Source organism: Geotrypetes seraphini, chromosome 3, assembly GCF_902459505.1.
Source record: "Geotrypetes seraphini chromosome 3, aGeoSer1.1, whole genome shotgun sequence".
NCBI lineage: Eukaryota > Metazoa > Chordata > Amphibia > Gymnophiona > Dermophiidae > Geotrypetes > Geotrypetes seraphini.
The window spans coordinates 82,824,553-82,842,831 of NC_047086.1; the positions used below are offsets into that span (position 1 = coordinate 82,824,553).

The window sequence follows — 18,279 nt, forward strand, 5'->3', positions numbered from 1 at the left end:
CCTGATGACATCATCAGAGACGCGGCAGAGCAAATCAGGGCAGTAGAAGGGCCCGAAGCAGCGTGTGAAGACTGCTGCACACGCTGCTTAAATCGCCAGTCGGGCCTACGGGAAGGGAAGGTGGGGGGGTGGCAAAGGACTCGGGTCCCAGGCAGCGGAAAGTTGCTGGGCTCCTCGGTGGGGGCACTGAGCGTCCGCGATCCCTCTCCTCCCAGACCACCCCCCCCAACTGGAGGAACGGAGATCGGCGGCTAGCTGCGGTCCCGGCTTGTGGAGGCGATCGGCGGCTGGTGACGTATAAGCGCGCATGCGCACTCCTGTGACTACAGACCTACTGATCATGGAAGCACGCAAATAGGAGTGCGCATGCGCGGCTAGCCTTTTATTATATAGAATTTTACTGATTATGAATTATAAGATAATAAAGAGAGGCAGTGGAGATACATGTTATGATTTTTTTCATGAAATATTTACTACTACTACTACTACTATTAATCATTTCTATAGCACTACCAGGTATACACAGGGTACCCTGACAACTCCAAAGAGTCTAGTGGTTCTGAACGCTAGGGTTATGCACCTGAACTCACAAGTTGCTTGAAGAATGCTGTCGATCATCTTTGAACTCCACCTCCTTCCCAGAGAGCTGCTCCTTCCCTCTCAGTTTTTTTCTGCAAGCATGTTGCTCAGAAGTGATTTTGATCTGCTCTGCAGTTTTATTATTTTTGAGTATTTTTTCTAAATACAGTAAAACCTTCGATTGCAAGTAACTTGGTTTGCAAGTTTTTTGCAAGACAATCAAAACATTTTATGAAATTTTAACTTGATATACAAGCAAAGTCTTGCAATACGAGTACATACAGTATACACAAGTCACATCATCACAACTGAGCTGATGGTTCTTCTCTCTCTGATGCTGCGGGAGTGTAGTGACTGTTCTAAATGAGCGAGGTCTTGCAATACGAGCACATACAGTATACATGCGTCACATCATCACAACTGAGCCGATGGTTCTTTTCTCTCTGACCCTGCAAGAGTGTAGTGACTGTTCTAAATGAGCGAGGTCTTGCAATACAAATACATATAGTATTTTATATTAAAGTTTTTGGGTTGAGGAACGAATCGTCGGAGTTTCCATTATTTGCTATGGGGAAATTCGCTTTGATATACGAGTGCTTTGGATTATAAGCATGCTTTTGGCATGAATTATGCTCGCAAACCAAGATTTGACTGTATATGGTCGGATGCTCGTGCCAGACATTCCCACTTGTTGGGGCCTCTGCCTGGAAGAAGACGCAGACTCGTTTTGCAGAAGTCTGCTGCTAGCAGAATCAGCCCTCAGGGACACCTAGCTAGCCAGCATGTTTGTTTATATATTTTTTGAGCTCAGGGGCCATCCTCTGTACATCTGCTCACATCCCTGATTTATGAGAAGCGCAGGCTATTTGGCTCATTCCAGGCTTGACTGGAATTAATAGTGGGCCAGCTGCATGGTCCTGTCCCCCTTCACTTGAGGTTTTCCGTGGGGGGGTAGGGGGGTGCAGCCTGAAGACCAAATTCGTCCGGCTAACCTTTTAGGCAGAGTTCTTCTTCATTTGTCCCAGCTGCACTCCTAAGCTGAAGCAGGCAGGCTCATGGCACAGTGAGTAAGGCTATTATAGCCTATGGGAAAAATTGGGAGGGGGGGATAGAGGGGGGAGTGTTTCTCCAAAAGTGAAATTTAAAGGTTTCTGCAGTCAGAGCTAGTTTTCCCCTACATCTAAAACCCCTTTCCCTGTAATTTTTATACTTCAGGGAAGACCCTACAAGCCGTTTTGACATGAATTTACTAGCAGTGGCCATCTTGGATTTTAGCCTCCATCTGCCTTCCTACCTTTTCATCATGCCAGATTTGTGTTAGATGGCTGGCCGAAGAGTATCCATGTTCCGCATGTGACGAAGGGTGCAGGGGAGGGGCAGGAGCCTTGAGCTCAGCCTCCTCCAAGTCCTCCAGGGCTGGGGATCCGCAGGAGGCACATTTCCAAGAGAAGAGATGCTTTCCAAAGCCCTCTAAAGGTGTATTGGCCAAAGTGCAGACACAAAATGGCTGTAGAGCCCAGGAGGACCAGCAGGGGTTCCCTGTCAGGGTCCTCGAGACCCCCAGTACAAGGCTTAAGCCCAAATTTTGTAAGCCTTATGTGGAATGTCTATTTGAACTGCTGAGGGTCCTCAGTGTCTGAGTTCAGCATGATGGAGGCGGTGGTGCAGGGGATCTCCCCTCAGAATGTGCTTCGACTAAATGAAGACACAGAGCTGGACCAGGAGGTTCAGTCTGACGTAGACTTGGAGGATAGAAAGTCTGATTTCATGTCACTATTGTCCCAGGATGCAGTTTCTCTGGCAGAATCTGGTTCTCTGCATGTGAGTAACAGGAAGCAGTAGTGTCCCTAGACCAGGGGGAGTACCCCAAGGTGCATCAGCTGTTCACAGCCTCTGCTCTCTCAGGCATTTTTTTTTCTTCTCTGAAGCTGGAATTATCACAGGACAAGCAGGCAGCATATTCTCACAGATGGGTGATAGTCATCCACAGAGTCCCTGTACAGACATAGTAGCATAGTAAATGATGGCAGATAAAGACCTGAATGGTCCAGAGCTCTGTCCGGTAGTGTGCTTAGGTTCTATCTACTGGAATATTCGTCAAAGCTCACTCTAGCCCATCTAAACCATCCCAACCATTGAAGCTCTCCCCAGCCCGTCCTCAACTGAATGGCCATATGTATAAGGGACACAGACAGTGCAGGTCTGCCCAGTACTGGCCTTAGTTCCTTCAATATATACCCATTATTTTCTGATTAGAGATCATCTGTGTTTCTGATTAGAGATCATCTGTGATCATGCTTGTTTGAACTCTGTCACCGTTTTCCTTTCCACCACCTCTCTCAGGAGCGCATTCCAGGCATCAACCACCCTCTCCATAAAGAACAATTTCCTAATATTACTCTTGAGTCCACCACCCCTCAACCTCAAATTATGCCCTCTGGTTTTACCATTTTCCTTTCTCTGAAAAATATTTTGTTCCATGTTAATACCTTTCAAGTATTTGAACATCTGAATCATATATCCCCTGTCCCTCCTTTCCTCTAGGACAGGGGTGTCCAACCTTTTGGCTTCCCTGGGCTGCATTGGCTGCAAAAATTTTTTCCTGGGCCACACAAACACTAACACTAGCTGATGAGCCAAAACAAAGGTTGAGCAGGTCCCAAATTTGCAATTACTAATATAGAAGATGTACGTATCTAATTGTATAAACCTTCATTAAAGAGACACTGTGGAGAGGAACCCAAAAAAGCAGTAATACTTACCCTGACTGAGTGATCTTCCACGTACACCACTGACAGTAGGAGCAGCCACAGGCTTCCACATCCTCATTCTGATGAGCAGGGATGCGTGCTCTTGGTTCTTCCATTCACTTCTATTACAGCTACAGTGAGCCTCTTCAGAGGTGAGCCTTATCAGAGCGGGGATGCTGAATCAGTTGTCAGCAGCACACGTGGAGGATCGTTTAATCGGGGTAAATATTACTGCTTTTTTGGGCCTCCTACTTTGAGCTTAGGCTCCCTCAAAATGAATATCTCCCCTGCTATAGCTAGTAGGTATCCCCAAGCCTCACCAACTGACAGCCACCTCCTCCCCCTCCAACTTCACAAGTTCTGCAGCTGGCAGCAATATGCAGAGCTGCTGCTTTCCCTCCTCCCTGCCCCACCCCTTTGGCTTTCATGCATGCAAGAAAGCAGGGGCAGCTTGAGGATATTGCCATTGGCTGCAAAGCTTGGAGATTTTGAATTGCCAGACTGGAGGAAGATGTCTTCAGTTGGCAGGGCTTGGGAATCCCCACTAGCTCAAGTATTTATAAATTGCACTTAGGCAGGGAGAAACTTTGGTGCCCATCCACTAATTTTGGGCTCCAGTCCCTCCCCCAAATCAGCTGTATATGACTACGCCACTGAATACAAAAATAATTGTGATGCACATATCCCAAAGCTAACATATTTCAGTTAATAAATTCAAAATAAAACAATTTTTTCAACCTTGTTGTCTGGATGTTTTGTTTTTCTATCATCTTGGTCCTAGTTTCTCTTTCTGCTTTTTCTCTGTCTTCAACTAATTCTCTTTCCAGTGTCTGCTGTCCATTTTTTTCTCCTCTCATTCCATTTCCTTCTTATGCCTGTCTCCATCGTATTGATTTTTCTCTTTCAGCTTTCTTAACTTTTTCTTTTCTGCCTCTGTCCACTCAAATCTTGCCTTCTTTCTCACCCTTCTTCTTTTTAAATGTTCAGCTACCTTTCAATTCTCCATCTTCTCTCAGTCTCTAGCTTTCCCATTTCCCATCTCACTCCTTTCCCAGCTTCCTATTCCCTTCTATCTATTCCCCATTACCCCATTACCACATTTCTCTCACTCATCTTGTCATCTCCATTTTGGCCTCATCCACATGGCTCACCACTTTCAGAATCCCCCTCCCTCTCTCCACTGGTCAAGCTATAACTCCCTGTCCCTTTCTTTCTATCCCCTAGCATCATCTTATTCCAGCTCTCTTCCCTCCTGCCCTTCTATGGTTCCATCTCTTCTCCTCTATCTCCATGGTCCAACATTTTGCTCCCTCTCTTTTCTGTTTCTCTTCTTCCCTCCCCCCTTGATGCTGAACAGTGAAATGGAGGAAAAAAAGAGAGATGCTGCATCTCTCTGCCTTTCATCCAGAGGCCTAACATTTCTCCCTCACTCCCATCCCCAGATCAAACTTCTCTCCCTTTCTCTTCCCAACTGCCCCCCCATCCCATCTCTCTCCCTGCCTGCCTGCCTCCTTCCCCAGGTCCACCATTTCTTTCTTTCTCTTCCCAACAGTTCTCCCTTCAAGTATCTCTTTCCCTCTTCCTGCACAGCATCCCAGGTCCAACTTTTCTCCCTTCATTGCCCACCATCTCTCTCTCTGTCCTCTCTTTCTGGTCCCATAAGCTCTCCCCCCACGCCCAATCTGGCACTTCTTTTAATACCCTCTCCCCCCCAAAAAAAAAGTCCAGGAGGCTTCCTCGGCCCAGCATGTTTGCCCCTTTCTCTCTGCGCCCATGCATCTCTATCTCACTCTTCTCCCACCACCATGTCCAATAATTCTCTCTCTGGCTCCGTCCCTCCTCTCTACCCAACAGTTCTCCTCTTTCTTTATCTCCCCAATTGCACCATCTCTTTCCCTCTCTCAGACACCCAATTCTCCCTTTCTATTATCTCCCTCACCTCTGCATCTCTTTCCCTCACTCCCTCCATTCTTCCATCTTATGGCTCATGCTCCGCTCTATCTTTCCCTTCATTCTGTGTCCCAAGTTCATGCCCCTCCCTCCTTCCTTCCATCATTTTTCTTAAGTTTGTGCTCCCTCCCTCTCAAGTCCTCTCAAGTCTCATGCCCTTATCCCTCCCTCCCTTCTGTGCCCTGGGTGTTTACCTTCAGGCCGGCTCCCTCCTCACTGCTAGTCATTTTTTGCTGAAAGCCGTGGGCAGCGCCTCCCTCTCAATTCCCAACACACCCTTCTTCCTCCCTCCATTCTGTGCTGTGGGTGTTTACCATCTTGCCTGCTCCCTCCTCCATCTTGCTGCAGCGTTCGCACAAAGCCGCTAGTAGCGGCTTCCACACGCCTCCTGTGGCTGATCTGGAAGTGTTCCCTCTGACGTCGTGACATCAGAGGGAACACTTCCAGGTCAGCCACAAGAGGCACATAGGATCCGCTGCCTGTGGCTTTGAGCAAACACTGCAGCAAGACAGAGGAGGGAGCTGGCAAGACGGTAAACATCCATGGGCAGCAGAGGAAAACACCGCATCGCCCTCGAGTGTGAGCAGGGCCGCACAAAATACTTCACGAGGCTGCATGCGGACCATGGGCCGTGGGTTGGACACCCCTGCTGTAGGATATACATATTCAGGGCTTCCAGTCTCTCATATGACTTTTTGTGCAAACCACCTACCATTTTCGTTACCTTTCTCTGGACCGCTTTAAGTCTTCTTATGTCCTTTGCCAGATATGGTCTCCAAAATTGAACACAATATTCCAAGTGGGGCCTCACCAACAACCTATATAGGGGCATCAACACCTTCTTTCTTCTACTGGTTACACCTTTCTCTATACAGCCTAGCATCCTTCTGGCAACAGCCACCGCCTTGTCACATAGTTTCTTTGCCTTTAGATCTTTGGACACTACCACTCCAGGTCCCTCTCCCCATCTGTACATATTAACCTCTCACCTCCCAGCACATATGGCTCCTTCTGATTTCTAATCCCCAAATGCATTACTCTGCACTTCTTTGCATTGAATTTTAGTTGCCAGATATTAGACCATTCCTCTAACTTTTACAGATCTTTTTTCATGTTTTCCACTCCCTCCTTGGTGTCTACTCAAATCTTAGTATCATCTGCAAAAAGGCATACCTTTCCTTCCTAACCCTTTGGCAATGCCGCTTACAAACATATTGAACAGGATCGGCCCCAGCACCGATCCTTGACCGACTCCACTACTCACCTTTCCTTCCTCAGAGCGAATTCCATTAACCACCACCCTCTGATGTCTGTCTATCAACCAGTTTCTAATCCAGTTCACCAATTTGAGTCCTAACTCCAGCTCTGGTGACCTCTAAAATCCGCTACTTACATTCCTGTGACCAATCTGCAGAACATCACTGGCTGAAATTCCGCACTCAGGCTGACTTCGTGCACTTCAAATTCCCGCTCACCTCTTTCCAATCTGCCCTTTCACTTGCAAAGCAAGACTACTATGCCCACTTGACTGATTCTCTTGGATCCAACCCTCATCATCTCTTTGCCATGCTCAACTCTGTACTCAAAGTGCCATCACCTCTGACTCGTTCTTCACTTTCTCCCCAGACAATGGCAGAATACTTCCATGACAGGGTTCACAAAGTCAACCTTGAGTTCTCAACCGAATCACCTCTGCCTCTTGCTCCTCCCATCCACCCTGCCAACCCTCCATCAACCCCTGCCACCTTTTGCTTGTTGAAATCATGGAGGAGGAAACTGCACATTTTTCTCTCCTCCTATAAACTCATTACCTGTTCCTCTGATCCCATTCCTTCTCATCTACTCATCACCATCTCTCCTACGGTCATCCTCTCTATCTGCTACATCCTCAACCTATTGTTCTTCACTGCAACTGTACCCGATGCCTTCAAACATGTCATAGTTACTTTGCAACTCAAAAAACAATCACTGGACCCTATCTACCCCTCCAACTATCGCCCCATCTCTCTCCTCCCCTTCTTATTCAAAATACTTGAATGTGCAGTCTACCGCCATTGTCTTGACTTTCTTTTGTCTTGAGCTATGCTCAACCCACTTCAGTTGGGCTTTCACCCTCTTCATTCTATGGAAACTGCCTTTGCTAGAGTTTCCAATGACCTGCTCCTGGCCAAATCCAAAGGCCTCTACTCCGTTCTCATGCTTCTGGATCTATCTACGGTGTTTGACACTGTAGATCACCACCTCCTCATTAATACACTGTCCTCACTTTGGTTTCAGGGTTCTGTGGTTTTCGTCCTATATTTCCCATCTTCTCATTCCTCATTTTAATATTGAACTTCACCAGGCGGTCCAGAGGAGGGCGACGAAAATGATAGGAGGCTTGCGCCAGAAGATGTATGAGGAGAGACTGGAAGCCCTGAATATGTATACCCTAGAGGAAAGGAGAGACAGGGGAGATATGATTCAGACGTTCAAATACTTAAAGGGTATTAACGTAGAACAAAATCTTTTCCAGAGAAAGGAAAATGGTAAAACCAGAGGACATAATTTGAGGTTGAGGGGTGGTAGATTCAGGGGCAATGTTAGGAAATTCTACTTTACGGAGATGGTGGTGGATGCCTGGAATGCGCTCCCGAGAGAGGTGGTGGAGAGTAAAACTGTGACTGAGTTCAAAGAAGCGTGGGATGAACACAGAAGATTTAGAATCAGAAAATAATATTAAAGATCGAACTAGGCCAGTTACTGGGCAGACTTGTACGGTCTGTGTCTGTGTAATGGCCGTTTGGAGGAGGTGGGCAGGGGAGGGCTTCAATGGCTGGGAGGGTGTAGATGGGCTGGAGTAAGTCTTAACAGAGATTTCGGCAGTTGGAACCCAAGCACAGTTCCGGGTAAAGCTTTGGATTCTCGCCCAGAAATAGCTAAGAAGAAAAAAAAAAAAAATTTAAATTGAATCAGGTTGGGCAGACTGGATGGACCATTCGGGTCTTTATCTGCCGTCATCTACTGTGTTACTATGTATGTTACTATGTATGTTACTATGTTACCATTCTGTGATCACTAGATACGAAATGATCACCCACCATAACCTCAGAAATACTTTCCCCATTTGCAAGCACCGAGTCCAGAATAGATCTATCTCGCGTGGGTTTTGTTACTAATTACCAGACAATTCTTCCTGTCATGAATCCAAGATCTCTCTGTTTCTAGACGACCTCGCAGCAGGGACAGTCCAATCAACATCAGGCATATTAAAATCACCTATCAGTAGTACTTCCCCTTTCCTAGCTATCTTGTGAACATCTTTAATTAAATCCTCGTCCATTTCTTCCGACTGTGAAGGAGGCCTATATATTACCAATGTAATTACCTCTTTCTAGATTAACATAAGAACATATGCATCGCCTCTGCCGAGTCAGACCATAGGTCCATCCTGCCCAGCAGTCCGCTCCTCCGATGGCCCCCTCGGTCAATGACCTGTAAGTGATCTTTTACTTAAAACATTTTGTCCTGTATAGTATTCCTCTAGTTATACCCTTCAATCCCCTTTGCCTTCGGGAACTCGTCCAATCCCATTTTGAAATTCAAAATCGTACTCTGCTCTACCACCTCCTCTGGAAGCACATTCCAGGTGTCCACTACCCTCTGAGTGAAGAAGAACTTCCTAGCATTTGTTCTGAATCTGTCTCCCTTCAATTTTTTTGAGTGCCCTCTTGTTTTTGTTGCCCCCGCCAGTCTGAAAAATCTGACCCTCTCTACCTTCTCTATACCTTCATGATCTTGTAAGTTTCTATCATGTCCCCTCTAAGTCTCCGCTTTTCCAGGGAAAAGAGCCCCAGACTCTCAGCATATGAAAGGTTTTCCATGCCCTTTATCATTCTTGTTGCTCTTCTCGAGTACTGCCATATCCTTCTTAATGTACGGCGACCAGTACTGAACGCAGTATTCCAGATGTGCGCACCATCGCCCGATACAGCGGCAGGATAACTTCCTTGGTTCTGTGGTGATTCCTTTTTTGATAATGCCCAACATTCTGTTTGCCTTTTTTGAGGCCGCTGCCGGCTTCATTGTTCTATCCACCAAAACCCTCAAGTCCTTTTCTAGGTTGTCTTCCCCCAATACCATCCTCCCCATTGTGTGCTTCTTCTTTACTCCATATATCTTGCAATTCTGTACTTTAATATTATCTTTAACATATAATGCCACTCCACCCTTTTTACCTACTCCGTCCCTCCTGAATAGATTATAAGCAGGTACAACTACATCTCAGTCATGGTTCTCTGTGAACACCACTAAATCCAATTACACCACTAAATCCAATTACAGCTTCTAGATCTGAAATTGGTATACAACACTTTCCAGCTATTGCTCTCTTGTCTCATTTCAATAACGGTATTTAATATCTTATGTTTCTGAGAGATATCAATTAGTTCAGGACATTTTACACCCATCCCCAGTAAATTTAGTTTAAAGCCCTCTTCAGTACATTAGCAAATCTGTTACTGAAGATGCTTTGTCCCTTTGTCCCTTCTTGGATGGATGGACAACATCTCTGCTGTGCAAGTCTAGGAAAATCATTCTATGGTCTAGGAATCCAAAGCATTCATGTTTGCACCATCCACACAGCCAAGAATTCTCTCATTTGTCCTTTACCTAAGACAGGAAGGATCGACGAGAACACTGCCCATGCACCTAATTGCTTTACCTTTGTCTCAGGGCTGTGAAGTCATTCTTGATATATTCAGTGGAATGCCTTGCAATATCATTTGTGACAACATGGATACCGTTGGCATAAATAAACCTAATTTCTTTTTTGTCAACATTTGCTTATTTCTGATCTGAAGAAGGGCTACCTTTGAAAGATCATCATAAAATGCAGTTAGTTTTTTTTGTTTTATTTATATACTAGTCTTTAAGCCCGTTATATTAAAGGGTGCTAGAATAGATGTGTCTGTCTGTCTGTGTTTCTTTTTCTCTCTCTCTCCTTGGCCGCTGTCTGTGTCCTTCTGTCTTCCCCCCCCCGAGCAAAGCTGTCTGCCCCCAGCACACACCTCCCCCCAAAGCAGCCCCTTTTCCCTCTCCCTATATCTCCATGGCCCCTTCTGTCTCCCCCCAGCACACCCCTCCCCCCAAAGCAGCCCTCTTTCACTCTCCCTGTCTCTTCATGGCCCCTTCTGTCTTCCCCCCAGAGCAAAGCTGTTTGCCTCAAGCACACCCCTCCCCCCAAAGCAGCCCCCTTTCCCTCTCCCTATCTCTCCATGGCCCCTTCTGTCTTCCCCCCAGAAGACAGAAGGGGCCCAGCACACCTCCCCCCCAAAGCAGCCCCCTTTCCCTCTCCCTGTCTCTCCATGGCCCCTTCTGTCTTCCCCCCAGAGCAAAGATGTCTGTCCCCAGCACAACTCCCCCCAAAAGCAGCCCCCTTTCCCTCTCCCTATCTCTCCATGGCCTCTTCTGTCTCCCCCACACACCCCTCCCTTCAAAACAGCCCCCTTTCCCTCTCCCTCTGGCCCCCAGTATTGATCCGCTTCTTACCCTCTCTCCATCCCGGCGTCTTCTGGCCTGCTCCTCTTCAAAGCAGCCTGCGATCGTGGTGGCTGGCTTTAGCGAACCTCGCAGGCCGCTCTCCAACTCGGTAGCACGTTCCCTCTGACGCGATCTCGTGCGTCAGAGGGAACGTGCTACTGAGGTTGGAGAGCGGCCTGCGAGGTTCTTTAAAGCCGGCCACCATCGCAGGCTGCTCTGAAGAGGACGATCGGCGGCAGCGGCGAGTGAGGGCGGGACATGCTGCTGTGAAGAGGAGGATCGGCGGTGGCGGCAGCGGTGAGTGATGGCGGGAGGTGTGTTCCCTGCCGAGGACGCGGGCAGGGAGAGAGCTTGCCTGGCTTCCAAATGGTGAGTGAGGGCGGGAGGAGGGGAGTGGCCAGAATGTTCCCTGCCGCCGGGTTCTAAAATGGAACACGGCTAAGGATCACACACCACAGTGGCAGGGTACACGAAACCCTAAGTGCGCATGCGCGCTTAGGGTTTTATTATATAGGATATTACCTTGAAAAGTAACATTTAAGGTTATTCCCAGGAGTTGGGTCAACTTACCACTAAGATGGTTTCTCTTGAAGCTAATGTTAAAGATATTCAGGAATGTAATACCATGATTATTAAGGACAAGGAGTTTATTTATAGGAAAATGGTATATTTGGAAAATCAAAACTGCAAAAATACCTTGCATTTCTAAAAATTTTCCTAAATCTCCTTTGGTGTCTCCTGTCAAGATGACTCATAAATATATGTGAGAGATTTTGAAAATTCCATTAGAAACTATACCACCTGTTTTTAAAACACAGTACTTGACATTTTCATCAGAACCATCTGATTTTGTGTGTGTGCAAGAAAGTAGTTTATCTATAATGAATATTACAGAATTTCTGGAATCATTTATTGAGATGGTGACTCAGAGAATCACTTTGTTGGTGATATTTGCTCTGGAATTAGATAAATCCCTGGTACTTAAATCCTATTTTCATGTTATGGATGAAAAGTTTCTGGGTTCAAAAATTTAAATATTTCCTTATATATATAAAAAATTACTTAGAAATGACAAAGGAATTTTTGGCTTTAAGGCCTAGATCACAATTGTTGGGACTGAAGTTTAATTTGCGTTTTCCTTGTTTTTGTGTGATACAATCTAAAAATCGATTCTTTATGCTTTTTTAACCTAAGCAATTAATTGAATTTCTTGTGGCTAGAGAAGAGTCAAGGCTCCTCCAAGTAAACATTCCAGACAACACTGGGTCCAGTTTAGCATTTTCAGTATGCTTTATAGATTTGAATTTAACTTTGCCTAAATGTTAAATAATCGCAGCAATGTTTTCTATTTTAGTACAAAGGCTGATGTGATACCACCAGTGCAAAAAAAGAATCAGAAGAATGTGAAAGTAAGTGCCTCATGAGGTTTTAGTATTCTATCACTGTGGAAGGTCCTAACAATTCATTGAGACACAATGAAAGGGTGGGGGTGGGGATTCTATAACTAGGTGTCTCCATTTTGACACTGTAAGGGTAGGTGATGATACTATTCTGAAACCTGGAAGCCTAGGTTCCATTATACAATACCTTTATAACATGGTATCGATGTGCCTAACATTTGTGTACCTGGCCTGCAATTAACACCAATCATAGAGCTGGTGTGTGAGTGAGTAAGGGATTCATTTTCAAAGAGAAAAATGGTCAAAAATGGCATAATGTAGCATTTGGATGTTTTTCTTTTAAAAACATCCAAATCAATATTTTCAAAACCCATATTTTGGATATTTTTCTAGGCTGTTTGTTTCCTGTTCATCTAAATTCCAAGGGGCATGTTGAAGGCATGTTTTGGGTGGGCTTAGGGTAGGCCTAGGACTTGGACATTATGTAGTGATATTCGAAAATCTAACAAAGCGTTCAGGGCAACATTTAGATATTTGGGGCTAGATCTGTTTTAAAAATGAATAAGGATCAAAAAGGTGTCCAAACCGACCAGATGACCACTGGAGGGATTAATGCATGACCCCCCCTTCAGTGGTCACCGACCCCCTCCCACCACCCAAAGATGTGAAAGAATCAGTACATACCAGCCTGTACTACAGCTTCAGATGGCCACACAGATGGTTCAGTAGAGCAGAGGGGCACTCTAGGGGGTTCTGCACCTAAAACCTACTGTACCTACTTAAAGATGACACTTGCTATTGTTGTGGTATACAGGTGGGGTACAGTAAGTTTTGGGTCGGTTATGGAGTGCTCACCATACAATATAAGCTGGTTTTAGTAAGATGTGCACCTGGGCTTTTTATGTGACATATACTGCAGTACCCCCTAGAGTTCCCCTCTACTCTGCTGAGCCTGTCTGTGTGGCCAGTTTGCTGAGAATGCTGACTGTTTCTACATCCTAATAATTTGCTTGTGTGCATTTTTCTTTTGGACTTTTCTTTTTTGAAAATGGTCAAAAAAAGATAGATGCACTAAGGGCAAACACAACTAGAAATGGTCATTTTCAAAAATAAAAGATATTTTGCTGTTTAAAAAATGGTCATTCTCTCTATTGGATTTTTAGATGTTTTTCCCAAAATATCCAAATTCAGACTTAGACGTCATATCGAAAATGCCCCTCTAAATGTGACAGTAACATATCCAGGGTGGATTTTATTTATGTTTAAACAATTTTATTGAAGGTTTCCAATAGAACAAAAAACCACATCTGACTATATGGAACAACAAGGAAAACATTAAGATCTTCAATGAGCCCCATAAGCTCTACCTCCCATCCCCACTCCAAATCAACCTGCCTCTCCCACCCTACTTTATTCAGTAACACAAACAGCAAGAACAGCCCCAGAGACTCATAGCCCTCTGGGAGAAGAGATTCATCTCCTTGCCCCCCTACCCCCTCCAGAATAGAAAGAAAAAGGAAGAAACCTATGAAAAGCACAAAAAGAACAAATACAAATCAAGAAGAGAACCAGAAGAAATGAAATTTAAAAAAAGGAGAGAAACCTGATATCCTGTGCCACCAGACCATCAAAGCTTAAGGTACCACCACGGGTCTGGGGAGATAAATACTGAATGTAAGAGTCCCAGATTTGAAGAAACTGCTTTTTATGTTTTAAGCTGAGTCGGGCTGCCCTACGCTCCAGTAAGAACAAAGCATGTACTCGCTTTCTCCAGGCCCAATAAAAAGGCGAGTCAACACTCACCCAGACCAAGAGAATCACTTTTTCTCCCAAGGCTCCCACTTTTCTCATAAATTGTCGCTGGCCTCATGAAGGAAGGTGAAAAACCTCATACCTGTCAAGTAAAAGTCCCGCTGCAGACAATGGGAGCATATGGTGGAGAATATGTTCCACATAAGATAGAATAGTTCTCCAAAAATATTTAATTTTTGGACCAGTCCAAAATGCATGAAAAAAATGTGTGGACCTGTTGGGAGCATTTTTGATAAATAGGAGAGACTACATATCCTGAATGATGAAGCTGACTCTGTAAAATAAGCTCGGTAAAGGACCCAATATTGACATTCACAAAGATCGGCACTAATGGAGACCTCTGGGATCCTCTTAATTAGGCCAGAAGATCCAAGGAGTCCTTTGGAAGGCCTGAATCTTGGCTCCATCGAGAACACAGTGCATCCCGGTTCACAGATACTAATAGATGCTGGAAATCTTTTTATAAACCATAAATCTATCATCCAGGTTCTAGAAGCGCATGAAACTTAACTTCAATAGGAAATAATAGATCAGAAGGAGCTAAAAAAATACACATAATGTTGGAAGCGATTATAGGCTAAAAATATCACCCACAGATAAGTTGCAAAGAGATTGAGAACATTAGCCAAAATTTACTGACATCCAGGATCTATCCATTGTTGATGGATAGTGAGGGAGATCCCCTTATGGATTAGAATCAAGACCTCTGCTTTTTGCAGATCAGCAGAAGCTCCCAACATGTGTCCCACCCACCATTTGTGGAATTTAGCATGCTCACTGATGGACAGATGGGACTCCTGAAGGAAGACCACATCTGCCTTTTGTCTATTTAAAGCCTGTAATATCTTTTGCCTTTTAACAGAGGAGATAACTCTTTAACGTTCCAGGAAAAACAGCAGAGCGCCATTAGGTAATGGGCACAGAAAAAACTTGAAAGCACTTGTGTAGTAGAATAATTTCAGAGCAGGGCCATCCCAGCCTGCAGCCTGCTCCCTTCCTGGACCCCAAAATCCAGCCCCTGGCCAAGGCAAAGAAAGAGGGCCAACACAAGAACATTGGTTGTATAAAAAGACTTCAGGGAGCCAGCATCTTGTAAGACATGAGCCAACAATTTAATGCCATGAGAAACTAGATGACAAAAACTGGCATTATCAGACCACAGTTGGAATTGCAAATTACCAAGGGTAGGCAAATATATGGTAATCCTAGGATTCCCTTGCCAAGCTCCAAGTAAAATGGACCAGGTCGACCGTAAAAGTAGGCAACCCTCAAGAAATGAGGGAATCAAAATCATGAGTGCCTGTACCAATGACAAAATGTTCTAGGGTGAAAAAGGCCGCCTCCAGTATTCTGTGTGTGAAATCCTGCTGATCAAAAAACCAATCTCCAAAAAAGCTCATCAAACAAGCTAAGTTGTAGATCAGGGATCCCGAAACCTCCCTGACCCCAAGCATCATACAAGTATTTAAATGCCAACTTAGCTTCTTTCCCCTCCAACAAAAACGAGATAATAAAGAATTCAATTTTCTGATATCTTTTTTTTAAGAACCAAAGAGACAAAATCTGTAACATATAAAGCCATTTAAAGAAAAATACCATGCCAAAGACCTGTACCCTACCATGCAAGATAATAGGAAGGGGAGACTAACAAGTCAGACAATCCTCAGTAAGATGAAGCAAAGAAATCTACATTACAGTGTATAAAGTAGAGATCCTGGCAGTGAGAACAATACTTAAATATAGAAAATAAGTGGATGCCCATTGAAGTGGATAAGAATCCGGCCATGTGTCCTGCACCTGTAGAGAAGTGACCAAAGCCAACAATTTGTACAGATTCAATTTAAAGGCAGATAAGTCTCTATAAGAAAGACAGGGACCTGGCTGGGTCCAGAAGATGCACCAAAGACAATCCATGAGCTCTTGAATTTGGCATCCTCAGAGCGCATCCACCCCCTTGATATCCACATGAAGAAGGATGTCACAGATCAGTGGATCTAAATAAAAGGTAAACAAGAGAGGGGAGAGTGAACAACCTTGCTGTGTACACCAATAAATTAAAAAGTTGGGGGAGCACAGCCCATTAGCCCAGACGAAAGCCTGAGGAGAGTGGTAAAGTACTTGTATTGCAGCTCAAAAAAATCCTACTAAACCATAATGTACCAAAACTGAGAACACAAATTGCAAAGACAACCTATAGAATGCTTTTTCTGCATCAAAATTGATTAAAAGAAATGGAAGCTTCAAGCGTTTCACATATTTCAGAGTGCCCAAAATGGTTCTCATATTTTTAGTACTGGTGTGGCCCTGAACAAAGCCCACCTGAGGCGTGGCTATCAAGGAAAGCAAACAACGGCCAGCTGATTTGCTAGAATTTTGGAAAAGAATTTTGATACTACATTTAAAAGCAAAATAGGACGATAAGAGGAAGACTGGTTGCATCTTTGTTGGGCTTCAACAAAACTACAATTTGAGCAGTATTAAGCAAATCAGGTAAACATCCATTGTGTACAAAGGCATTGAAAGTTCTGGCTAAAATAGGGATCATGGTTTCCTGCAATAATTTATGAAATTCCAAATGGAAGCCATCTGGGCCAGGGGACTTAAGCAGGGCTTCCGCTTGAATAACCAAGGAGACCTCAACTTCTGTAATAGGGGCATTTAGCAGAGCTTAGGACTGCTCCGACAACTGGGGCAAAGAGAGACTAGTAAGATAAACATTACTACCACTAATATCCATTCAGTCATGTCTGACCCTTGGATACTCTGTAGGCCAGTCCTCGCCATACTTCCCTGTTTTCCACGGCTTCTTTCAATTGCTTGATATTCATTCCTGTGCCATTTTTGATGGTATCCAGCCAATGGGCCATTGGTCTCCCTTGCTTCCTTTTACCACTGACCATTCCAAGTAGCACCTCCTTTTCTAGTGAATTTGCCCTCATCACATGTACAAAATAGATCAATTTCTGTCTGGTAATCTTGCCTTCCAGGAACAACTCTGGGTTTATATAATCAAGAACATCCAGTAAATACGACTGTGGAGCATAAAGATTTTTATAATAGTCGTAAAACACAATATTTATCTCTCTGTCTGTTCTAATCATCCCATCACTGGTTGTACGCAATTGCAATATTTTCGCCGGCCCCCTAGATTGTCACACAGTCCATGACAGATGATTACCATAAAGGTGAAATTGGTATTTCTAATATGCTAAAGATTTCATATCCTGCTCATGAACCAATTCTGTTGGCTCAGTTGACCCTTTTAGTAACTTTGAGTTTACGCCCAGCAGTGTCTACGGTGAGCTGTCAAAGCTCAAGGTTAACAAAGCAATGGGGCCGGACAACCTGCACCCCAGGGTGCTTAGGGAGCTGAGTGATGTCTTGGCGGAGCCACTGTCCGCGCTCTTCAACCTCTCCCTTAGTACAGGCAGCAGTCCCGTTGGACTGGAGGACGGCTAACGTCATTCCACTCCACAAGAAAGGCTCAAAGATGGAGACAGCAAACTACAGACCAGTGAGTCTAACATCGATAGTGAGCAAACTAATGGAAACTCTAATCAAACACCAATTGGATAAGATCCTGGATGAAGAGAATCTACGGGATCCCCGACAACATGGATTTACTAAGGGGAGATCATGCCAATCCAACCTGATCAGCTTCTTTGATTGGGTGACGGAGAAGCTGGATATTGGGGAGTCCCTGGACATCGTGTACCTGGACTTTAGCAAAGCATTCGATAGCGTACCACACCGCAGGTTGCTGAGCAAGATGAGTTCTATAGGATTAGGTGACACATTGACGCAATGGGTTAGGAACTGGCTTGGAGGTAGGCTTCAAAGGGTGGTGGTGAACGGCACCCCCTCCGAAATGACGGAGGTGATCAGTGGAGTGCCACAGGGTTCAGTCTTGGGCCCGATCCTATTCAACATCTTTATAAGGGACTTGGCAGAAGGGCTTCGAGGTAAAATAACATTATTCGCCGATGACGCCAAACTAAGTAATGTAGTGGGCAAATGCACAACAGACGAAGATTCAATGCCCGACAACATGATGCACGACCTACTCCTACTGGAGCGCTGGTCTAGGACATGGCAACCCAACTTCAATGCCAAAAAATGCAAAGTTATGCACCTGGGCAGCCAAAATCCATGCAAGTCTTATACCCTTAATGGCGAGATCCTAGCAAAAACGGTAGCAGAACGAGACTTGGGGGTAATCGTCAGTGAGGACATGAAGTCTGCCAATCAAGTGGAGCAGGCTTCGTCCA

At 44.8% G+C, this 18,279-nt stretch overlaps 1 protein-coding gene across 1 annotated transcript in view; it reads left to right on the plus strand.

The window, feature by feature from the left end:
- DCDC2C (doublecortin domain containing 2C) overlaps positions 1-18,279 on the plus strand; it is a 157,275-nt gene that overhangs the window by 94,632 nt on the left and 44,364 nt on the right. Inside the window, exon 6 of the mRNA XM_033939486.1 lies at positions 12,154-12,208. Within this exon, the coding sequence (XP_033795377.1) occupies positions 12,154-12,208 (55 nt within the window). The remainder of the gene's footprint in view (positions 1-12,153; positions 12,209-18,279) is intronic.